General features: G+C 38.6%; 1 protein-coding gene and 1 pseudogene across 1 annotated transcript in view; both read right to left on the reverse strand.

The window, feature by feature from the left end:
- Window positions 1–5,202: 5,202 nt before the first annotated feature.
- LOC139735530 (uncharacterized) lies at window positions 5,203–11,974 on the reverse strand (annotated as a pseudogene).
- A 5,573-nt stretch (window positions 11,975–17,547) lies between these two features.
- LOC139736491 (protein O-glucosyltransferase 2-like) overlaps window positions 17,548–26,615 on the reverse strand; it is a 50,517-nt gene continuing 41,449 nt past the window's right edge. Inside the window, exons 8-10 of the mRNA XM_071647245.1 lie at window positions 21,466–21,555; window positions 19,358–19,459; window positions 17,548–17,629 (exon numbers count right to left, since the gene is read on the reverse strand). Of these exons, the coding sequence (XP_071503346.1) occupies window positions 17,612–17,629; window positions 19,358–19,459; window positions 21,466–21,555 (210 nt within the window). The 3' untranslated portion in view covers window positions 17,548–17,611. The remainder of the gene's footprint in view (window positions 17,630–19,357; window positions 19,460–21,465; window positions 21,556–26,615) is intronic.

Below are 26,615 nucleotides of genomic sequence, written 5' to 3' on the forward strand. Positions count from 1 at the left end.
TATTGTCTTTCTGTTTGTTGCTGGCAAGAGTACGATGATTCGTCCATCCATTGACCAAGCGTCTTTGACCTTGGGATGTTTTTTTGCTGACCAGAGGAGTTCCTGATTCATGGGAGTGAGAGCTTCCGTAACAGACATACCACTGCCTTTGAGTTTCCTACAGGCACGGATAACCGCATTGCGAATACGGTAAGAACTGAATTTCACTATGATCGTGCGTGGCTTGTTGCTGTTATTGTTGGAGTTTGACGGCTGGGATGTCGCGATGTCGTTGTGGGGGGCAACACGATGCGATCTGTCAAGATCATTGAGAGTAATGGGCACATCGAGCTGGTCGGAACAGAGCTGGCGGATGAGTTGGTCTGTGTCTTCTAGTCTGCTCTCTTTGACACCATGGAACTTCAGGGAGTTGCGGCGGGAATATTGCTCTGCTTCATTCATCGTCAGTTTGAGATTGTTGACGGCTGTTGCTTGATCATCAAGAGCGGTGGTGAGACGTTTTATTTCAGCATCTTTTGCTTTGAGGGATGCTTCCAGGTCAAAGATGCAGCCATCATGTTGATCGGACTTCTCCTTGAGACTGGTGCACTTTTGCTCAACTGGGTCAAGGCGCTGGACAAACTTTGTCATTTGCTTATTCATGGCTTTCTCAACAGCTTCTTCGATGGCTTTAAGGATTTCAAATGATCCGAGTAGGTGATGAAACCATGCGCGCTCGTTGCAAGAGTTGTAGGCGCGTTGCCACAGTACTGTTGTACTCGCGTTGTTGGGCACCATGGTTATTGTCTCTAAGTAGTTATTATGACGTCATATAGGTAGGCGTGGACCACTGAGTCTCATTTCTCATCAACCACAAGTGAAACGAGGCCCTCTTGGCACGGCTGCATGCTTCTCCTTCTACTTTCCTTGTCGTCCTCGTTCCACTACCTAGACGTCGTAGGACGTAAGCTAAAGACCCATTGGAGAATCCACGGCAGCCGACCTCTATTGTCCAAAGGTCTACCTTCCATCTCCGTTTTTGAATCTCCAAAAAGAGGTATTCGTATTTGTCACGTTTTCTCTCGCGAGCTCTTTGCATGCCTGCTTCATCTGGGACAGTCAGTTCAATGATAAACACCTGCCTTTTTTCCTCTGACCATATCACGATATCCGGGCGTAGGCTGGTGACGAAAACAATTTGAGGGAAGACAAGTTTTTTGTCTAGATCCGCCAAGATTTTGCAATCGTTTACCTCATCTAAGCACGAAGAAAAGGCCCTCTGTGATTTTGTCTTGCTTTGTTCACCTTCCTTCACAAAATTCACATGACATCGTCTGGCTTGCATAGGTTTGGTGTTGCATTGTCCAATTTGATTGCTGCATGCCTCAGCGATAACGCGCAGAACTCGATTATGCCGCCAAGTGTATCTTCCCTGTCAGAGACTCGTGGGGCATCCCGCGAGAATATGTGTAGTGGTGGCTCTCTCTTTGCACAGGTTGCAAGAGTCTTCATGCGCTATACCCCATCGTTTTAGGTTAACAGGTGATGGTGTGGTATCATACGTCGCGCCAAGTAGAAATTGAAGCAAGTCTAGGACTCGTGTCGAAGAGATTTCTGTATGAAAGCTGTCTCTGTCGCACATTTCCCACGAAGTCCATGCCCCTTGCACCGACATCTGGACCGCGCGGACATACTGGATGTCGTCATGTTCCCTCACAGCTAAGCTGACGATCTCCGCGCGGCGCTCATTAGGCTTAAGTTTAGAAACTGGTTTTCTGATTTGACCTGACCCTAGGTCCTGACGTCCGAACTGACCTCGTACCAAATCTTCCATGCAAAGGGCGCCCTCGGCCCTTTTATATATATATATATATATAAGTGGCCCAGTGGTTGTAGCAACAGGTGGCCCAGTGGTTGTAGCAACAGGTGGCCCAGTGGTTGTGGCAACAAGTGGCCCAGTGGTTGTGGCAACAGGTGGCCCGGAAGTTTTGGCCAGAAATTCATTACTCATCTGAAATGAATGCATTAATTAGGAGCAAAACATGAAACATAGGAAATGCCAAACATCCGCTTGCCTGCACCGAGCAATCTACCAGCAAGTGTCTTTCAAGAATGTATAGTTTACTTACTCTTTATCTTGGCCATTGGTTAACTCACATATACTCTTGGTTGAAGGCATGGATAAATATACATGGAAAAGTTAATTGACCCTCGACCTTTAAACATGGTTACCTCAGAGAAATGAATGAATTATAAACAGACTAAACATTGTCTCCACTCTAATATCACTACTTGAAAAATTGAAATGCATGAAATATGAAAAGTACATTGATCCTTACATGTCATGCTAATGTGCACTGCACTGGTATATAAGTAAATGCTTAATTTTAACACTTTATCTTTTTCTTCACCCTGTACAATATCAAGGCCAACCCGTATGTTTGAACTTCATTATAATTTTTAGGATCCTTGTTGAATAAGCTTTCAGAAGATATATACTTTTATGTACTTCAAGCGTAAACTTTTGGGGATTTTTAGCCTCATAGGCAAGGAGGAAAGTACAGCCTCTCTCAAAAATGCACAATTTTTGCAATCTTTGTAATTCCTTTGTAATTCCACTGTATTCCTTTAGTGTAAAAATGGTAATTAAATGATGTATGAAAAAAATCATGCAATAACAAACTGAAGGAGGAACACAAAACTTAAATTAGGAAGATGCATCCATGGACAAATGGAATAAAAAACCTAACCCCAAACAGACATCAATTGCACATTTATGGAGGCAATGAAGAAAAAAATACTGTTACTTTGGCCTTGGGAGATCTTTTAGTTCATCACTGAACAGTTCTTCAATAGCTTCAGCTTCGTTCATGCTTTTGGAAAAGACAACTGAGCATGCTCCCGTATGGGGTACGAGGGAAAAAAGGAATCTATATTTCGGAATATTCATAAAATTGGTAAGTCAAACATCAAATTTAGAAATAGATTAGACCCCAATTCTCCATATCGCATATAGCCGATATACAGCAATATCAGCTATTGATATCAACATCCGGGTATTTTTGCTGGGAAGCTCACTTACGGTAACAGCTTTGAAACGCAGCGTAGACACGCCCGGGTTATGCAAGCACACAATCTTACTGATCCTTGTTTTAGCTAGACGTGTTATACTCTCATTGAAAGTGCAAAGTTTCATCGTTCTTTTTCTGAACTGTTCACACATTCCGGGAGCCTGCGGGTGTGGTACATCAGCAGGAACATGGACATGAGATGCGCGGCGTGCTGCTCGATCGTTTCTTCTTGTGCCTGATCCACATCAAGACCAATATTGTTCCAAAAGAAATATTTTGGAGGGTTCTTTTAAATTCCATTTGGCAAAATATCTGTCCGATCAAGGTGGCGTGAGCAAAGTCGCAAGTTTCGAGTTAGTTCGAAGTTGTCTTTTCTCCGCAGGAGATTTCTCCATATCCTCTGTTGCTGCGGGTTGGTTGGAAATTTTACCCATGACAGTTCTTTCATCCGTGGGTATTTCATTGTATTTTTCCGCTTGGCATCATCTGCCCAACACAAGGCTGCCTCGCAGGAAAACCCCATCTTTTCACTCCTGAAAAAAAAATACCAAGCTGGACTGCTTGAGGTAAAATCAATAATTACAAACAGTGTCGTATAGATCGAATTTGCACAGCACGTAAACTGATAACTTCGTATAAAAGCAAGAAAGCCGGCCGGCCGGCCATGCATGTGCATATATATGCATCAATCGCCAACTAGCGCGCCAGCACCGGAAGTACCCTTCCCTGCACATCTGGGTACTTTAAAGGGAATCGATAGCTGATATCACTGGATATCGGCTATATGCGATATCCAGAATTAGGAATACATTAGGCCTCGATGCTCAATTAGAGCTGATCAGGTGAGGATAAAATGCCCTTTTGAGGGCATTTTTAGTTGTGAATTGACTTTGTGCTGCTGCACAGTGCGTTTGAAAAGGCAACTGCTACAACAGAATCTGTCTCTGTGAGTAACTATGAGGAGTGCTGACCATGTTACAAGTAACTTACCAACATTAGATAAGCCCAATGAGAAGAGACAAATCTATCCCATCGGTGTAGGTTGCATATTACTGGCCTATCGTCTTATTAGTAACCTTGCAGTTTTATTTTGCACATGCAGAGCTGCCAACTTTTGGAAACAAAAATTAGTACTCAGCACCTCCAAAATTAGTATTTTTCCTCCAAAATTCTGATTTTTTTTTTTCTGGCCTTTTTTTAAAACAAACATTAGGTATTTTAAAGCTTTATCATGTCTTAACAATGATAATGCATATAATGAGGTCAATATTTTGTTCTTAATCAAGTTTAAACCATTGTACTTCACTTTAAATGTTCATCAGAACAATTTTGTCTGTAAACTCACATGCAGATCTTTCTAGTTCCATGTTCTCGCTTCAACCACAAAATCCCCTTACACAAGTGACTCCATATTAAAAGGTACACTCATTTCACAAGTTAAACACAGAGGTTCTTGCAAAAGGCTGCAATAGCTGCTATAGCACAGTTTGCAGAAAAAAAATGTGTCGATATGACCAAAAAAAAACTTTGAAAAAAAGTTGCAGAGGCGGCAAAAGTCAACACAGCATAATGTACATGTAGATAAGCAAGTATCCAAAGGAGTTGTAGAAGGCTGCAATACTGAACAGTCACTTCAGTCAATATTGAAGCTGAGCAAGGCTGAAACACTGACATTCAAGTATGAAAGAGGAACCTACAAACATTTCAACTTAAGTTGTAGAAGGTTTTGAGTTCAGAAGTCTGCTGTAGCTAACTCTTTACTTGAAATTAATTCTGCACACTACAGTGTAGTCACGTCAGATAAATGATGCACTGAGTCATAATGTGGCTCAAGTAAAAGACTGCAATAGCACAGCTCACAGTTACACACAGGTCAAGATGATCCAAAAGGCTCAAAAGAAAATTTGCAGAAGGCTCCAGTCAATACAGCATGGTGTACATGGAGATACAAAAGTTGTAGCAGGCTGCAATAGTCATTACAGTCTATATTGAAGCTGTGCAAGGCTGCTGAAGCACATATCCCCCAAGTAATTGAAGAAAAAATAACCTGCAGAAGTCTTTTCTCAAGTTGTAGAATGCAAATCAGTCAGCTGCAGCATGCTCTGTCTGCAAATCAGACCTGGCTTCTGATACGTGTACAGATGAGACCTGGTTACTTATTGAAGGCAGCAGCAGCACCCTTGCACTTTCCCAAGAGTGAATCTGAGAATGTCATCTCATAACACGATCGATTTGTTGCTAAGGACATCACTTTCTGTGTAAGCAAGTCTGAGAGTGTTTTAGTAGCAAGGCTAGGACGAAACTCGGTGGAATTCTTCCTCACCAGGCTGAAAATTCGCTCATCTTCAGCATTGCTGTGCGGAATAGAGATGATGGCTAGCATGATCGTTGGCAGGTACACATACTTCAGCTGAGAAGTTGACCTGTCCTTCAGCTTCGAAATCTCAACCCACATGTCATCAGCTCTTTGCAATGGAGAAATGTTGACATCAGAGAGGTCATCCACTTGATGTCGGGCAAACTCCAGCTGGATTGTATCCCTTTTGTCTTCCAACATGTGAAATTGGTCAAAGAAGAAAGACACCAACTCAAACTTGGACACAAGCCTCTTTCTGGGGTCCGCGACGCTTGCATGTGTGAGAACTTCATTGTTGAAGGGAAACTTCTTCAGAATGTAGTCACAAACGGCTGTGAAGAACTTCCTCACAGAAGAAAAGAACTCAGTAGTTTGAGAGGAAGAAGACTTGTGTGGAGCAAGGAAGGAGGTGACATCATGACCAACAATCAGTTCTTTATCCTCCCTCTGATTGCTGACATCTTTGTAGTTGCATGAAGCTACAGTAGTGGAAGAGGCAATGCTTGTTGGCTTCACAAAGTGTAGCAACATTTCTTTCAGAAAGTCCTGCAGTTTGTCATGAAGAAGGTGAATTTTGGGTGCATCCTCTTGCAGTTCAAGGTTGAAGCGAGTGAAAGTGGGGATGACTTTCAACAGAAAAAGACAATACAGTTTGTTGTAGTCGTTCAGCCGTCCAATGATCTGGCCTGCTTTGTCTCCTGAGGCAAAAGCAGGTCATGACGGTGCTGTCTTTGTCCCAGAAACCAGCATCCCTGATGAAGTCTTCTTGGTAGCAGAACTTTTAGTTGATGATGGAGGCTTAAAGATGCTGGAAGCCAGATCTGTGGTCATCTTTGTACAGGAAAGGACTGTAAGGAGATAAAGGGAGAGAAAAATTTGTTTAACATTTTATCAAAAAACTGTACAGCACAGACAAATCAATCTTTTCTTCTTCTTTTTTTTGTTGTGAAATGTGTGTATATATATATATATATGTATAATTATAAACATACGATTTTCACTACGATTTTCTTCGTGAGACAAGTACTAGTAATCTGTTCCCCTATCGTCCGAGTCTTCACTGCAATGGTCAACATCTTCACAAGTATATACATATAAATCAAATGACTGAGCTTCAACCAACCTTGAATTGTAGAGGGCAAGCTTTCGTCCTACTCCTGAGGACTTTCTCAAGCCTTATGCAGTGGAGTGTTGTCTTGCAACGGCAGCAATGTCTCTCAAAGTTCCGATATGTCGGGTGAAAAGTCAAATCAAAAGTGGACGATCATCAAATAAAATAAAATGTAAGTTCCGATGGCCTGGCACTGGTCATGTCTAAAGTTAGTACGTACCTCAAGACGATCGTTCGTACAAAAGTTCAAGTCGCATTACAGCCGAATCCATCCATAATTCGTATCATTCATAGAAGTCTTGCTGATAATCCCTTTTCAATCGCTAAATGCACACTGTAAATTCATTCAATTACTGTAAAGAAATGCTAGCTCCTTTCACTAAGAGCTCAAGACTCACAAGCTCATCGCCGAGCATCGGCGCGACGTGACGAATACGTATACCACGCCGCCCATCAGGAGATCGAGAAGTTGTAAACAAATATTAATGTTAGTACTTACTTAGTACGAAGTAGCTGCCGCTGAAACAGCTGGGGCCGGTGCACCGGCCCGGTGCAGCACGCTGGTTAGACGTTCACCAGACCAGCACGTTGCGTGCGTGATGCCCAGGGTTGCGCCACATGCCCAGGGTAGGGGATAACGGGATATTCAGTACTGTATTCAGCAAGCATTGTCCAGCGCAGCAGTATAAGCATTGCTGTACACTCACACACACACACACACACACACACACACACACACACACACACACACACACACACACATAATTTGAGTACCTCCAAAACGGTCGTTAGGATCGTTAGGGAAACATTCACTGTCTCAGAGGGGGAAATACTATAATCTTCATCACGAGCTTGGAATTTGCATGAACGAATGCAAATATTTGTTTGGTGCAATTATGTTTTACTACAATAGTTTCACGATTGTTACTGGCGCACGGGCAGGTCAGTAAATCTTTCCACACTCGAATATAAATTCACTTTTCAATTGCAGAAATATATTGCAGTAACATTGTAAAGACCATACAACACTCTCAAAAGTCAGTCCGTACTTGGGAGGGTAAAGGAATAGGCGGACGAAGAAGTAAAGAAGAGCAAAAAAAAATTGCAGAAATTGGAGGCACGATCCTGACTCTATCGCTTTTTAGCTCACCTGAGCCAAAGGCTCAAGTGAGCTATTGCGATCGCCCTTCGTCCGGCGTCCGTCGTGCGTCGTGCGTCGTGCGTCGTCCGTCGTCCGTCGTCCGTCGTCCGTCGTGCGTCGTCCGTCGTGCGTCGTGCGTAAACTTTTTACATTTTCATCTTCTTCTTGAAAACCCCATGACCGATTTTCATCAAACTTGGCAGGTAGCATCCCTAGGGGGTTAGGAACTCAATTTGTTAAAATGGGCACCATACCCCACCCAGGGGGCCCCCAGGGGGGCCCAAACCCCCCAAAATTAAGGAATCTGTAAAAATCTTCTTCTCTAGAACCAGAAGTGATAGAGCTAAGTTAATACTATGAGTTAGTACATTGATGACTGTAGTTTCAAGTTTGTTCATGGCAGAATCAGGGGTGCCCCCCTTGGGACCCAGGGGAGGGGGGTGGGGAAGGGTTCTAATGGGGCCTAAATTGTACATTTTCATCTTCTTCTTGAGAACTCCATGACCCATTTTAACCAAACTTGGCAGGTAGCATCCCTAGGGGGTTAGGAACTCCATTTGTTAAAATGGGCACCATGACCCACCCAGGGGGCCCCCAGGGGGCCCAAACCCCCCAAAATTAAGGAATCCGCAAAAATCTTCTTCTCTAGAACCAGAAGTGATAGAGCTAGGTTAATACTATGAGTTAGCACATTGATGACTGTAGTTTCAAGTTTGTTCATGGCAGAATCAGGGGTGCCCCCCTTGGGACCCAGGGGGGGGGGGGGGGTGAGGAGGGGTCCTAATGGGGCCTAAATTGTACATTTTTATCTTCTTCTTGAGAACCCCATGACCCATTTTCACCAAACTTGGCAGGTAGCATCCCTAGGGGGTTAGGATCTCAATTTGTTAAAATGGGCACCATGCCCCGCCCAGGGGGCCCCCAGGGGGCCCAAACCCCCCAAATGAAGGAATCTTTAAAAATCTTCTCTAGAATCAGAAGTTATAGAGCTGAGATAATACTATGAGTGAGTACATTAATGACTGTAGTTTCAAGTTTGTTCATAGGAGATCCAGGGGTGCCCTTCTTGGGGGTAGGGGGGGGGGGGGGTGGTTGGAAGGGTCCAAATGGGGGCCTGAATTGTACATTTTCATCTTCTTCCTGAAAACCTCATGATGGATTTTTGTCAAACTTGGCAGGTAGCATCCCTAGGTGGTCAGGATCTCAATTTATCAAACTGGGCACCATGCCCCACCCAGAGGGCCCCAGGGGGCCCCAATTCCCCCAAATTAAGGAATCTTGAAAAAATTGGGCCCTTATTGTACATTTTCATCTTCCACTTGAGAATGCCTGGTCAAATTTTGGTAGAGCTGTGAATAATTTAGATTAGTGACTGCGTGAAAGGTGAACTTGCGATACTCAGGTGAGCGCTAGACCCGCGGGTCTCTTGTCATAAAGTTTACCTACCGTACGTCCACGTACACATACTGTACATGTTGCGTGCAGCTATGCAGCCGATCAACGCTAGCTGGGTGGTGGTCGACCGATCGGGGAGATGAGGCTGGGCTACCCACTGGTATATCGTACAACGTAGAGCTCTGCCTACCTGCTAGCTGCAGCTGGCGATGCGATGGCTGCCCACAACGCGGACTGCAGTATATGCACCCGTGCAGCCCATAACACGTGTTAGCGCACTTTTCTCTTCCGTGCCTGTCTACAGTTTAGTACAGTGCGTGCGCGCTGCATCGGCGAGTAGCTAGATACAGTACACATTACAGTAAGGCGATGCGTCTTTGTCATTTTATTTGTCATTTCTTTTTTCCCGAAATTCGTACTATTTGAGGGCATTTTCGTATTTTTGTATTCCCTTCGATTTTTCATAACAAATACAAATTTTTCAGAATGGTTGGCAGCTCTGCTCAGACATTGAAGTACTTTTTTCCCTCTGCCTGCATCCAAAGGACCTTGTGTAGTCTTCGTACTGCATGTAGGTGGGGGATGCTTGGAGACCTTGGATGGTTCTTTCCAAAGCAAACTTGAGAACGCACTCTCTCCTCTTGAAGGAACTTTCTGGATTCCAGGTGCAACTTCAGGACTCTTTTTGGACCCAGATAATAACCGACTCTGTTTGAGAATGACTTTGAACTTGCTTTGCAGAATTGAACTTGGTCTCTTCTTTATGGAGCTCTGTCCAGCACTTGCAACACTTTTAGACTGCTCACATGCCTTCTCTTGTGATACCTTTTGCTTCTTTGGATTTCCCTCTTCATTGTTTTTCTTCCGTTTACCTCCAACAAGCTCAGCATGTGCCTGTGAGCTTTGACCTTCTCTGTCTGAAGACTTAGACTCTTCAGTAACCTTAGCCTTCTGTTTTCCAGGTTGACTGGCTCCATCAGACTCTGCCTCCAATCTGAAGAATTCTTTGAGAGGCTCCCACTGTTCAATAAGCCTTCCGACAGCTCTTTCTATCGAAAGCCAGCGTGTACAGACGTGTTTCAGGATCGCATGGTTTTCTGCTCCCAACATCTGTTGTACTGCCTTGAAGGCTTTGTGTCTCTTACTCGACTTTTCTAGGTAGTAAAAGACTGGAGTTAGCAGATCAACAGGCGAGAACGGTTGTACACTGGCTCCCTTCTCTGCAGATAGGTGCAACAGGTGACATGGGCACCCTAAGATGAAGATGGTTTGATTCTCCTTTCTGACGAACGATGCAACTCCACTTTGAGATCCCATCGTTACTGCTGCATTGTCAGCAGCATATGCAATTACATTCTTCCAAGGGATATTGTTCTCCTTTAACCCGTTGAGGACGAGTCCCGAGTATGATACTCAGGCAAGCATCTATGGGAAATGCGTGTTGTAGCAAAATCAAACCATCCTCAACGGGTTAAAACACTGTCCATAAGGAGAAAAATGTTGTCCCTATTGAACGTTCCTTTGTTGTTGCTATTTCAAGGAGACAGCTCACAACTCTACCGCTATCAGAATCATAGTAGCGTACGATAATGGGATAAAGTTGTTCCTCACATCCCCTGTCACTACTTCCATTCGTTGAGATTGAAAACGGCTCTTTTCTCAACTTGTCAACCAGTTCAGCTGTTGTTAAAATCAAACATAATGTAACATTACTAGTCTACATCTAAAAAGCTGCCCAATGGAGTAATTTCAATGTGTGTATTTTTTATTATTATTATTATTATTATTATTATTATTATCATTCATTTCGGCAATTGAAAACAACATACCGCGGGTACAATAAGTCAAAAAATAAAAGTAAATAAATGATGCTGGCCAAACATGCTCAGGTTGCCTGGAAAAGGAAAAGTAAAACAAATTACTCTTGCCCACGGACTTTCTTCCCCTACCCAAGCATGCATGGCAGCATCAAACAACAATAATCATACAACAATACATATATAAAACATACCATAAAAAAAAAAACATTGAGAAGATAAATGAAATAAAATAAAATGTCAACCAGATCAGAAATTGTAAAATTTGTGTTTGTTTTTCTCTATGACATTCGTGTACCGGTACACTTTAATAATCATTGTATTCCGAAAATTAGGTACATGTAGTTTATTTTAGCTCCTAATTGTTTCAAAGGCAATCTTAAGTTAAATTATATTAAATCAAAGATCAAATCTAAAGATTGCACACATAATATCCCACAAAAAAAAATAGAAGGAATATTACTTGAAAAATAATGAAGTAGATTAAAAATCCTAAAATCACCACCACCCCAGATTAAGGAGTACGATTACAAAGCAGCAACAGATACGTGTAGGGGTCTAGTAAAAAGGATAATTTTCTTTCGTTTTTTTTTTTCATGTTAACTCACATATTTTTTGCTCAAAATTGAACATAAATAAATTGTTTATTTCTACTGAGATATAAAATATATTACTTGTGTGTGTGTGTGTGTGTGTGTGTGTTAAGAAGTCATACAGTTACAGGTACAACGTCATAGAACAACACATGGAACAACCAAGTATTTGGAGAAGTGTTTAATGCCCCATCTAACTGGATAACTAATTATCTCAAGTTATTGGAAAAAATTACCGGAACTTGAAATACTATTAGAATGATAAAATTAAAAATAACTCAGCTGAAACTACAAATGTAAGATGCAAAATTATTCCAGTCTAATGACCATGTGCAGTTACATGTGTAATCCCAAACTTCTAAAAGTTTGAAGTCTTATTAAGTCACTGATGCGGTTTGCAGAACTTAAAACTTCGCCTACCTTTAGCTTCTTGACCCAGGGTCCTTGCAATTGAAGTAGTCTTAATACGTTTGCAATTGAAGCGTGCAGCGATATTACTATCTGGGAACATGACTTTCACAAGATCCGTGAAATGATCGGCTGCAGCGAAAGGAATATTGTGTTCTATTAAGTAGTTCGTCATCAAGGTCTCCGCCCTTATCACCAACAAATCCGCCTTTTGTTTCATGAAAGTAGCAATGTCGGGTGATTTGGGAGAAGCACTTCACTGTGTGCAATCCTATAGTGCATGTCTGTAGTGTGCTCTCGCACGCTGCATACGATCTCTATGCATAGGAATTGCACACAACACAATGGCACAACCATGCATACGCTCGTTCTCATAGCCAGTCTACATTAATAATAGTCACGTTCGCATAACCATACTTGGAATTTTCAAATAATGGATTTTTGCACAGACGAACGTACGGACATATCTTACTCCAAAAAAAAACCACAACGTATTAATATGTTAAAAACGTACTAATTGGCAGCTCTGTATGTTTGATATGCCATTCTGTAGTAGTCAGGCTTCACAATATGCTTCCTGTATAATGATGCAATTCCTTTTTGTCTAATTCAAAGACATTTGTTTTATGGTTTAGCATGCTGTGATTCAAGTATTTTTTACACATACACACACACACACACACACACACACACAAATGCTTGTGTTTTTTGTGTGTGTGTTCTTTTTTTTTATTGAAGTGCTGAATTTTTATGTAAAAATGTATACTGTAATAAATTCCAGTAATTTGGCTGGTTACTGGAATAAGATTCTAGTCTTCTCCATTTGTTTGTTTGTTTGTGTTTTGTTTGTGTCTTGGCAATCTTGACATACCAAGTATTTGGTGCTGTGATTGTATAAAATGACTGGCTAATGGGAGTGTGTTGAATGAATAATGTACAATGTACCCAGATTTCAGTGACCTCTTCTTTTTTTCTTTCAGGGTTGATCCATCACAAACCCGACAGAACACTGGAAAACACAATACCATAAATCAAAAATCCATGTTTGAAGGGGAGTAATGAATTGATACACAAACGTCAATATGCATCAAGAATTGCCTACCTGGTATTCAGATTAAATGTACTGTACTATGACTTTGACCTTAACTCTGCCATAAAAGGGGAAGACTGTTCATACCAACTTGTCAGATTGGTTTATTAGTTATTCTACACATATCTCTTAAAGAAAAAGCTGCCCTCTTTAAAAAAAAAAAACAAAACAAAACAAAACAAATCCAAAACAAGAAATGACGTGCTTAACAGGATTTTTTTCTATCTGTTTTTTAACAGCATATGTAGTGTTTTTGTCAATCTTACCACTTATGAAGAAAGAAAAGATCAGTGTAATACTTCTTTCAAGTACACATATAACTAAGATTAGATTAGCTCATTCAATTTGATTACATGGTGCTCACTTCCTGATGCTTATCAAGGTGTGGATTCAATTTACATTTATTACTCACCTCCAAACACAGATTGAGGACCATTATAGCATAAATGAAATATCCAGAGACCAAGGACACACCATAGACTGATAGAACAAATTGCACACACATACAAAAGAGGAAACTGTCTCTACCATCAATGATAAGAAAGATGTATTTTCAAGTTGTTAAACCGCAAACACAGGGTACAATTACATAAGACAGGAACATCAACATGATATATGCAATGAGTAGAGCTTTCATGTTAAATAGGTGTGAAAATATATAAGTATTTCGACATTAGACGCATTTAACTTGTCAGCGTTAAATTATCAACGTCATACTCGACAGAGTTGCCTTTCACTTCCAGTCATGTAGAAAACCAATAAATAAAATTGAACACAAGACATCATCTACATAATTTACCCTTGTCTACAACCTATTGCCATTCATATACTCATACAATATATGGTGAATGCTCATTCAAAGACTACAAGTGCATTTGGTACATTGTTTTGTACACATACAATAAAATTCTTATAAACTACGAGACACCCAAATCCAAGAGTATTACTAGCACAATTTTCTTGCTTTTTTTAGTCTTTGGTTACCATTTGACATGAAAAATATCAATCTTACAAAACCGAATAAATTTCACTAGAGCATAGTTGTCTAGTATTCCTCTGCCTTCCCTGACAATTGTTGTATTTCTCCTTCATTTTGAGCAATTAGTTACATTAAAATAAAGCTCACTGATCCAGACCTTTGATCTGGAAGATAGACCTTTAATAACCTTCCTCTCATTACAATAACTATGCCTATATTTCTTTACTTTCTATACACTTACCAGCTGTTGGTCGTTGCTAACTGTTACACATGGAAACGAATATCCACCGTCAATAACTGGTGACCTGTGACCCTCACCCCGTCATTTCGTCTGATAATGAACTGTTGCTATCCTAACTACTATAAAACATTAAATAAACCCTAACTTTCAAAGCTTAGAAATGGCTGAATTACATATTTTGCCAACTTTATTTACCTTACCTTCAGGGATTTTGCATCAAATCTATAACAATGACCACATACACCACCTCAAATAGTGTACTTGGACCAATCATCATGAAAGACTTTTAACCCAAATAGTCAGGATCAAGGACAGATTAAATTAGCAAAAAAAAAAAAAAAGAAAACATGGCTCTGGTACCCTTTCCTGCAGAGATACATGGAGTTATGACATTACAGTATTAGTGTTTGACAAAGTAGAAGCGAAATGAAGCATCATTTCAAGCTTTCTTCATATGACTGATAGAACAAGAGAAGCACTCTGAGAGCGCAGACCTCCGCCAAGCAGCTCATTTCCACCACTGATCTTGTTCTTCCATTGATATTTACAGTGATTTCCACGCATACGTATGCACGCTGAAAGTCACCCGATTTCCCAATATAGAAGCCTTTTGCTACGTCAGCAAACTTCAGGTGGGCGACGCGCCTCACCCTAGCAGAATCTAGAGCACACATTTTAGTGCATATATGATAACCTAAAAAATGCGCCGCTTGAACTCCCGAGTTAATTGACCTTACCAGCCAAAATATCTAAAATCCTTCATAAAAGGCACAAAAATTACCACATCACTACCAAAATTTAATCATCTGTTCCTTGTGTCATTTCCTGACCTTTCCTGTAAGTTTTATCCATATCTGTTCTCTTCTCTTTGAGTTATTTTGCACATGGACAAACAAACAAACAAACAGTAATGAAAACATAACCTCCTCTATTATTGGAGGTAATAAAAGAGACTATTCTGCTGGGCACAAAACATATTCCTCTCCACAAAGTAATTCAAGACTACTGTTTGTAACACCACTGTTGTACATTAGGAGAGACTTCCAATAAGAATAAAAGGATTTGACAAACAACAAAACTTTTTTTTTTCTCAGAAATTGTTCATAATCATTCATTCATTGTTCCTTGTCAGATCAATACTAATGCAATGCCATCAATATGTTAGCAAGCATTGTTCATTCACTTTCACTAATTTAATGTCACCACTCCACATGACTATTTATTTAGATACACATTCAGGGCAGAAAGGCCAAAACTCATATAACAATTATTCATTCATGACTCTCATTGTTGTATATCGTCGCTGGGGCGACAGACCTTGTATCTACAAAATGTCAAATGTTCAGGATTGCGAAAAAACATGGCGGCCAAAACACTGTGGCGAATGGAATATCCTTTCCTTTGACATGCCGTGGTGGCTTCAGTTTTGGAGTAAGACAGTTGGGATTTGGACAGGACATCACTTAACTCATTATTTGACCATTAATCCAAAAAAGTCATTTTCACCAAAATTGCAGATACAAGGACTTGTCACCCCAGTGATGATATAATTATGCATATATATTTTTGATAATGATATTGTTTAACTTGTGTTCAGCTCTTTAAAATAATTTACGTATATCTCATAACGATGTCATCAAAATAATGAAAAAAAAGAAGAAGTTTAAATCCCCTGAATAATTTAGAATGTGCATCAGTGGCTAAAGTGACCTGAATTACATCTCCACCATGATTGCAATCTCTTCAGCTGGGTGATACATCTCCACCATGATTGCAATCTCTTCAGCTGGGTGATACATTATACAAGTAGTTATGGCAAGAAACTGTGGAAGGTTTTGGAATTCATCAACAACATTTTCAATGGGATAGTAATAATTTTGAATAACAGTAACTTGCACAAATTAAACATCTATGTAAACATGAAAAAAAAAATGATATTAATCATAACGTAAACCTGTTGATGAGGAAAACAACTGTTTTAGAATGAAAAAAAAATTAAGTCTTCTTAATAATCAGAACATAGCCAGATCTATTAACATTTCTCTATGGGTATTCAATTGCTTATATGCAATCTTTGTCCGTGCAATAACATTTCATTTTTTTTTCTTTTTTTCACAGAGTGAGTATTCATGCAATTTGAATACATAACGAAAAGGAACATATTTACCACTCATACAAGTGACTGAAATAAGATATTTTGTACTTGTCAACAATATACAAATGCATTGCTTCTGTCATCTGCACTCTAGCGTACACTTGAATGGCTCCACTGAATTGCAATCATATTTAGCACTTTGAAAATTGTTTCATACACTGATACTCCATTTATACAAACTTTAACAAGTTTTGTACCAAGAAAAAAAAAATATGCACAAACACCTCACTAAAGCACATGAACCGATACATTGCGTAGATTTGCACGATACAATGTCTACAGTAATTTTGTTACTACATATCGTCTGCTTGGTGATTTAACAAAGGACAAACATTGAGGACACAACAGGACTGTCTGTGACTTTATGCATGCAGTAAGGACACTTTCTTAGAGACACTCTTCCACAATTACAACCAATCCTAAACTAAAACAATTACTCACTTCCCCCCCCCCCCTCGAGATGTCTATCCAACCATAGTGTGAGTCAATACTCCTGTCTCCTTCTATTGTTGCATTACAAATGAGACTTCTAGAGTTGTCTGGGTTTTGTTTGTTTGTTTGTTTTTTGAAGTTGGAAAGTTATTCTCTCATAATGAAAGAAAAGAGGAGTTGTAGGAGTTGTAATTCAAGATTTTCTCAGCATCATCAAATTGAAAAAAGGGAGACAGACAATACTATCCTACACTATGAGACAGCACACGACGTGACTAAAATCTCACAGATAAAGCTTTACTGGTAATCACATATCAAACTATTTTCAAATGCTACACACCACCTTTCAGTCCCAACAAAAATTGTTCCCCTCAATCCTTCTCAGATATGGGGAGATAATGATGAGTCAATGAGTTGCTTCTTTAACCCTCATGTCAAGGGCTTGCACCAAGGTTTAAAAAAAAAAATGACCCGCTTTTCTTGATATCAGCCACAGATGAAATCTATCATTGTTATCATTTCAGGTATGTATCCATGTTGGATTTGAAACAGTAGGAAGGAAAGACAAATTTTTCATGTTGCATTCCTACACATTGATACAATACATCACAACTAAATATGTAACTAGCACAAAAGAGAGTTGCATATATTCAGCCTGGTGAAAAAGGTATGTCACTGCTCATTTAAATACAAACTATGGCCTGTCTAGTTGAAAGCACAACTTCACTGGGTGAGGCGGGTGGCATCAACCCAACAGATGGTGGAACTTTTTGAGTGTGATGGAAATTCCTCATGTCTTATTGGATTCATCCTTGTCCGATCAGATTCCATCGTCCAAGACTTTCATAACTCCTCATGTTGCTGGAGAGAGATAGGAAATTATTGCAAGAAGTCATGGACACTGGGCCACATTCTTACCTATAGTGCTCTCTATGGGTAAAATATGATCCACTTTATTATATTGTTATCAGTTTTAACTGCAATGAGGTCCCACTGTACACTGATGAATAAACCAGTGTTGGTAAATCTGCCTGATAACTTTCACCTTCACCAACATCATGGCTTATTACGGACCAGGTTCAATATGCTCTCTCTTCAAACGCAGCTAGGTAAACTCTTTTGGGGCCCCTACCTACATCAATATATCTTTGTAGGGTGACAATGCAGTCTTCTCAAGGCAAATCTATGGAGGACATTCTTCAAGGTACAGTAGTGTATATACAAGATATTCCCTTCTCACTGGCTTCCTGCTTTAAATATTGCACTACTACTAGGAATAGAAAATGTAGCTGCCAGGCGTGAGACCCTTACAAAAAGATCTGACAAAAAGATCAGACCACATCATGCCAATTCTCTGATCCCTCCATTAGCTCGCCATACATCAAAATATCACAATTAAAGTTCTCATAGTTTTTAAAATAAGATGTATTAATGTTGCCTCATTTTATCTCAAAGACTTAATTTCTCTCCACTCCTCTTTTAGACCCAATCTCTCCATTCTTTCTCTACTCTGCAATTATCATATGTGACCCTGCACCACAAAACAAACACAAAGTCACCAGACATGAATTTTTAGTTAAGAGCAGATTCAAAAAGGGCAGACTCTAAGCTTTAAAATGATGTATACTTCAATTCAAATGGACACTCTTAACCTATCTTAATAATGGAAAGAAAGCGCTCACTCTGGAAAAGTGCGAACCGAGAAAAGAGGCTCTGAAGTACAGGGTCTATCTGTCTATTCAAGTGTTTAATCTTTACCAAACCGTGCTAGCTGCGCGATGAATGGGACAAAAAACAGGATGTAAACCACTGGAGCAACAACAATGAAAAGATTATCAAATTAACTTGAAATTGAGCACACTCTATTAAAACATTCTGTCCATGATTAACGCCAACTTTCAAAGCAGTAGTGTTATCCTTTCAAAAGTTATCAGACTTGAAAGTGAAGAGTTTGCAAAGGGTTATCAAGAAAAGAAAAGGGGCCTCTAAGACATACCTGATCTCACTACTCGACAAAAAAGGGTTTTAGAAAAACTACTGAAAATGCACTTTCCCATTCATTTTAGGATCCCAAACTCCAGAATAATGTGGAAGAAGAATAGCTCTTTCAGAAAATATGGAAAACTCAAAATTTACTTGGTTTACCAGTTTCACCTTTCTTGAGTCCTCACATGAAATCAAAGGGTGCGACTTTTTGTTCGTTTTGTGGTGCACGGTCACATATGGTCCTCGCATTTTTACCCGTTATGATGATAAGGGCATTTTCTGTGGTTGCTCCATTTCTTCAGATCAAACTCCCCTCTCACATTCAAAGTGCTTAACATTCTACACAAGAGTAAATCAGTGCTCAAACTTGCTTATTCAATCAATCATAAATTTTCTTCCTCTTCTCTTTTGCTATACATATCACAATGGTTGTAATCATATTCTTTATTTCAATTTGACTTTTCTCTTCTGTAGTAATGCTCTTAGAAATGCCCGTATGAAGCGCTATGTCAATTATTTATCACCATCGTCATTACATTTGAGTAGGGTATCTGAGGATAAAACTAGAGACAAATCTAAAGCCAATATGAAGTGTGTCCTTACCCTGGAGTCCGGGCAGTCACACTCATTGTTCTGAGTTGGATGCTCTACTAGCTCCATGCCTTCATGAATCCTGGGAGTTCCAACTTGTCTGGCAGCATACTCCTGGATTATCAACCAATAAAAGAGACATGTGTGACCCATGGTGACCTCTACCATAACACATCTCTACCTCCTATCCTCAACAAAGCTGATCAAATATAGATCCAAATATCTTATGTCTCTGTATTTGAGTAGGAAAGAAAACTCTTCGGTTACTTGTCTGAAGATAAGACCGGTTAGGGTTAAAATTAATCCATTCCACAAGTTTGTTATTCCGAAGGTTCATTAATTTGAAAATGAAATAAGGTTTATTATTCTGAGGGTTTGATATCCTGAAAGTGAAATAAGGTTTGTTAATCTGAAAATTACATAAATTCGTTACTCCAAAGATGTTAATCCAAAAATGAATTTAAAAAGAGTTTGTTATTCTGAAGGTTTGTTGATCTGAAAATGAAATAAGGAATTTAATGTAAGGTTTGTAAGGGTTGTTAGGTAGCTTCTTTTCATTTTCAAATTAACAAATCCTCGGAGTGCAGAACCTCACTTCATTTTTGGATTCAACAAACTTAATGTCATTTTTGTAATTGGGAGCATTTGGAATAACGCACCTTCGGAATAATGCTACAAATGTTGGGATAAATGAAAAGCTTGGTATAAGGAAATAGTGCGTTTCAGAATAACAAACCTTGCGAATAACGAACCTTATTTGACTTTAACATTAATTCATCTTTAGAATAATGAACATCACCCCAGGTTGAATAGCTTTAGGACAGTCAGCCTTTACTATTAATGCCATACAGTCACTGTCAAGACACAGCGATGCAAACCTGGCATGGTATTTTCATGCTGCCCCTGGAACTCTCTTGGAGAACTGAAGACATCTCTTCAATGTCTTGAGTTTTGTCTAGCTTATCTTACTGGATACTAAACACACCATGCTTACGTCAATTTCTTGAAAAATCCATATAGACATAATAGTCAAAGCTTACCAAAAGCACAAACATTGTTTAAACATAAGTACATGAATGTGAAGTTCTTTCAGATCAGAGTCACAAAAACTGTTGATTAAAGCCATTATCTAAGCAGGAGATCGAAATCATGAGTACGCTCCTGAACCCTGATATCTTTTGCTCTGAAAACCTTCTAGACCTTCATAGAGAGTGCAAGGTTGGTAATAGGGTCAAAGGGTTAGTCCATCTTGTCAAACAAACAAACAAAAAAGTTTCCATGAGGTAGAAACATATGGCAAACTGTTAAGAGTCCTGGCTTGGAGGGATAGTCTAGTACAACCCTATTTCTTTCTCATCTATCTGCCATTTTTTGTTTATGTTCTAAACTTGCAAAAATGTGTGCATACAAATCCACCCTTAGTAGTTGAGTAGGCAAGCAGCACCCTTCCACATGCATACCACCACTTGTCAGATAATATCGCCATCAAACTATTTGAGTGCATTTCTGTTCATGCCTGCTGCAATGAATGGTTCAGGAATTTTGAATCATTGTTGATTTTGTGCAAATTTACAAATGTCTTGCTGCATGATTTTGAATGAGTTGTTTAACAGGGTTGCAAAAAAGTACATAGTAACTGCTTATTTGGAAAAAAATTATATACATATATATATATATATATATATATATATATATATATATAGATTAAAAAACAAACAAACAAACCAAATGTGAATTTTCCTGTAATGATAAAGATACATAAATTTCAATTATTGGATTCTGAATTTTCATAAGCAATATATTTTGATGGTTGTTACAATATATCTGACATGACTGAAATATCATTGTACAGTATGAGCTTAGCAAGCACAGAGCCTATATAAATGAAAGGAGAGGGGTCACCATTGCATGTGTCATCAAAGCTAACATATGGAAACACTGCACTTGTTAGATAAATTTCTTCATATTCTCTAAAATTTCTTAAATTTACTCACTGTTGAGAATATTTGGAATTGGTTACTATTAAAATTCTAAGTGTTTCATAAGAAAATACCTACCTACTTGAATGCAGAATGTTTCATATCTTCATTGAAAATATGTGAATACTGAGATTATCTCACCTCCAAGACTTTCAAGTAGTAGCAGTAGATGTGATTGGAAGTCAGGTTTTCTCTCACAAATGCCTTTCCTGTCTCAGCTATTGTCCTTGCCTGTAAATCAAAGACAAAATGGCTGTGTCTTAGCAGATGTCATATTAAGTAATGTCAATCAGAAAAGTTTATTCCACAAAGCACGCACACGTGAAGGTAAAGCTGTCACCTGACAGCAGCAAATTACACACACGCACACACACACGCACACACACACACACACACACACAAAATCAACAGCAAGGCATGAATGGTAGACTTATCAGTGGTAATTAGTGTTCAAACCACCCAAACAGTCCATTAATACTGATCACAAATAGCAAATTTTCTCAAAATGGTGCAACATGATCAAATTGAAAATGTTAGAAGTGTTTTGATCCACAACATGTTAGGAAATAGAGTTACTACCTTTGGAATTTAGTTAATGTACACTACGGTGAATAAAAAAACGGTAGCCCAACCCATCTCTGTGAGTGGAAAAAAAGAAATCCAGTTTTTTTTTTTTTTTAACCCATTTTTTCTTTTGTATGATGTTCACAGAGAATATATCAGAAGTCAAGTTTCTTTGCCACAATAGCTTGCTCAAAAAGGGAAAAAAACACAACACCAAACAAATGAACAATCCTGTGCCACTACCGCATTCAAATGGCAAAGAATATGTTGAAATAAAGAGAATTTCAATAACGTGAACTGACTGAAGCGGCAAAGATGTGAGACATCATGGGGAGCATTTCTGAGAGCTTTGGTATGTAGACAAACCTCACGAGAAGTTGCTGTTGTGATTTTTTTTTTCATGGTATGCGACACTGACAGTGACCTTGTTTCACCAAGCCAATGACTTTGCTGTGCAAGAGAATGTTATGAAAAGCTGAAGGATTAAAAGCATTACATTCATCGCTACAGTCACCTGGCTCATTGCCAATTTATGAATTTATCCAATTTGGGATTGACCCTGGAGATATTTTTGTTAATTCCTCCACTAATTCAAACAACGGGCAAAGCATGTGACATTCTTTCAGATGAGCATTTAATGGTATCTTATGTGTATTGTTCTTTTACTTTGTATATTCCAATCGATGTTTATTATATCACATTTTATGTATCCTTTGTATCCTTTTAATGATTATGTGGAAATAAAGTTGAATTGAATTGAATTGAATTGAATTGAATTGAATTGAATTGAACTACCGTTCATGATTTCTCCTAGTGTCCATTATTTAAACAGTTACCTGCAACTTGCTCGATAAAAAAGGGTCGAAAGTAGTGCACTGACTGAACAGTAAAGTCAGGAGCAAATGCATGACGTACATTTGGTAGCTGATTTTCTCACCACAAACTCCCAACATTCTGTGCACCCTACAGCACACAGTAAACAAGTAAACAAATTTTGTCTGGTTGTCATGAAGTAAAAGTCACTCATGACTGAACTTGTTACATTTCTTCCCTTAAACAATACACTCTGTCCTTACTTGGTACTGGAAGAGGCGTCTATAAAATATTTTTTACACCCACCAACTTCATCAAATTCACAATGCATGACGCTTGCCGTTCCCTACTCTCACAGGCTTGACACACTTACGAAGGGAAAAAAAACACACACACACAAACACACTGCATATGAACGCCAGGCCTGGAACATGAATTCTCAGGCAGTTTAACAATAGATAAAGAATCATTTTGGGCGCGGTTCACATATCTCACACTCATGGTGGTACGTCAAGCCTTGGATCTTTAATGGAGCAGAATGGCGCCAAATCTCTTCTATTTTTGTTAAGGACAGAACAGCAGCTCCAGATTTTAGAAGCTCTCTCTGGCACAGCATTCTCAACCTTGCAAACTTTGAATTGAAATACATGTTGAATTCTACTCAATCACAAACTTTGATAGAAAAATCTAAAGTAGTGTGGCATTGCAGTGTTCTTATTTCTGTAGAATTCAAAACTGGTTTTAATTACATCAAATGGTTTTATAAACATAGATTGGATTGTGCACACTATCTGAAAAAACCTTGATATTATTGTATACATGAAGAGCTGTGAGGGTCACATCTGAAGACAAGTCAATACTCGACAATGCTCATAAAAGTTTCTGAGATATACTTTCTGTGGCGTTCTATCTCTAAATATCAGGACTCAATCTCCTCCCTTTGCCCACACTATTACATTATTTTATATCATTGCATTCACAGCTGTCAATGTAATGATATAGCAAGTAAGTCCATTTATGATATCCTCCTACGTATATACATGTACACCACTAGTTTAATAAAACAACTAAACTAGTCAGTGAATTTTGATCTTTTACAACAACAACAAAAAAAACCACATATTAAATTGATTGACCTCAATGTAGGTCAAATTTACTAGCAGGCACAGTCAGTAACCATGTGATTGGTTAACATTACCCTCTGTGTGTAAAATCCTCTCAGTTTATAAATGCAGGTAAAATGAATGCTGAAGATTTCCCACCAGTATTTTTTCTCTCTCTCTTGTTTTCAGCTAAAATTATCTCATCTTTTGTCTCCACGTGTCCTTCAGGTTTCTTTTCAAGTACAATAATCAGTCGAAAATCTGATCAACAATGCCACTGACTTTAGAATATTCCCCCCTAGGATAGACTCCATGTTCTAAAGCAAACTCAAATTCTAATGTGTAGGCAGGTGATCTTATACTATCAAATCAATAAAAAGAGACGTACGTGACCATGAATCGTTTGCATGTGAGAACTCTTTTGTCATATCACGCAGGGTGGGGTATCACTGTAGTATGTGTGGAGTTTTACAGCAGTAAAGTTCTTTGTATGGTATACAAAGAGATAAATACCAGAGATGTTATTTCTGAGAGAATGACAGACATGTTCCATCACAACACACTTGTCTGGCAAACTAGGAAACTGTGCCTGACTTTCACACCTTTTAGTGAAATCATTCTCCCACAATCTATCCATCCTTCATACAGTTTCACCCATCCATCCACCTTACTCCCGATCCATGACATTTGCTCCTGTGACAATTGCTCCAATGAGATATTTGCATGTTAAGCCAAACATAAATTCTAACCACAAATATAACCCTAACCCTAATCTTAATCCTAATCTTCACATCAACCTCAACCTAATACCTCATCACAACCCTAACCCTAACCCTAACCCTAGGCCCTTTGAGAAAATAAGACTAGAGGAATTGTCAAAGGAGCAAATGGCATGTCACCTTTAGTCTATCTCATTTCTTATTCCTTCTATGAAATACTCAAATCTTTAAAATACAGTGAACAGAATTTCAATTATTCATTTCATAAAATCACATATAAAATATTTACATAGATGTGTGAGTCAAAGGAGGAAATCACGCAAAAGCCTAGGGCTTGGAAATGGAGATTTCCTTTACAATATAGTTTAAAATCACAGTTTTGAATGAAACATATATATATCAAAACAGAACTTAAATTAGAGGCCGTTACAAAATCAACAATACATTATGATAGAGACAGGGAACAGGAAACAAAACAACAACTGAACTAATACAATATAATACTATACAATAAAAAACAAACAAACAAACAAACATGCAGGGTAATTGTCAAAGGTTTGTATGGGAATTGCACAATTATTCATCATTCATTCATAAACATTAATCAATACAGATTAAGAAGGAGCTGCTTATATTGAGTCATAAAAAGATTCAATGTGTTAACAGATTTCAGTTTCATGTTTAACAAATTCCACAATTTAGCCCCTTTGTACTTTATAGAGTTAGACTGACTGATTTTCAGACGATAAAATGGTAAAATATAACATTGTTTATTTCTAGTATTGAAAGAATGTTTCTTGGCATGAGAAGAAAAATAATCATTGAATATATCTGGCAAGACGGAGCGAACATATTTATACATAAAAATACCAAGTTTAAATGAAATTCTGTCTCGAAAATTTAACGTTTGCAAGTCCTTAAATAATGGAGGGGTGTGGGCAAGATTGAGGGAATTTGTACAAAGGCGAATGGCTTTCTTTTGGAGGACCGTTAGCCGATCTAATTGTCGCTGGCTAGTCCCTGACCAGACGAGATTACAATAGTCTAAGTACGGCAAGATAAAGGCATTGTAAAGCATGAACAGTGTATTTTTCGGGATTAACGAACGAAGCTTGAACATCATACCAAGTGCAACACTTATCTTTCCATGAACATAATTGACATGGTCATTCCAGGACAACTTTTCGTCAATATATACCCCTAAAAAGTTTATTGTGGCAACCTTTTCAATTTCGTTATTATCAATTTTTATAGAAAAGTTTGGACAAAATTGTATCTGTTTTCTGGAAGATTGGAAAATCATGTATTTCGTTTTACTAATATTCATTTGTAGTTTGTTTGCCTTGAACCAGTTGCATAAGGATTGCACTTCTTCATTAACAATTTGGTTAAGGATTTTCTGATCAGAATGTGAATATATAATATTGATATCATCAGCATACATTACAAAACGAAAAACTTTCGATGAAGTGATAACATCATTGACATAAATCAAAAAGAGAAGAGGACCAAGGATACTACCTTGGGGCACGCCATAAGATACGGGCATGAAGTCCGACTTCATTCCGACTCATTGGTAGGACAGAAGAAAATGGAAACTGATGGTTTCGAGCTCAAATAATCTGTAAAATGCTTTGGACAACTTTGAATGTTTTCTGAGATTGAGACTCCTATATTCGCAAAATACTGGTTGAAAACATTTGCTATTTCTTTATGATTTTCAATTTTTTGACCACAAAGTTCAATAAAAGGTGGCAATTCAGATTTGCTACTTCTCCCCAAAATCTCATTTACAATTTTCCATGTTTTACAAAGGTTTTACAAAGGTTTGATCTATTTCTTTCAATCAAGTTTGCAAAATAAAGTTGTTTTATCTAACCTTTATCAATTTATGTGAGTTATACTGGTTGTCATTTGTTTAAGGAGGGCGGAGTTGTTGTGCTACATTAATTTCATGTATACTCATTCCAAACTCATTGAAGGAATAATAAGTGAAGTCTGTCACATAAGAGTACAAAGGTCAGTTTGCATGTCCAATTTCAGCAGTCTTAAAACATGGACTAAAGGAAATTGGACACAGTTAATAATTAAT

This window comes from Diadema antillarum, unplaced genomic scaffold, assembly GCF_040938485.1.
Source record: "Diadema antillarum isolate AM-2024a unplaced genomic scaffold, OU_Dant_1.0 scf00000028, whole genome shotgun sequence".
NCBI classification, from domain to species: Eukaryota; Metazoa; Echinodermata; class Echinoidea; order Diadematoida; family Diadematidae; genus Diadema; species Diadema antillarum.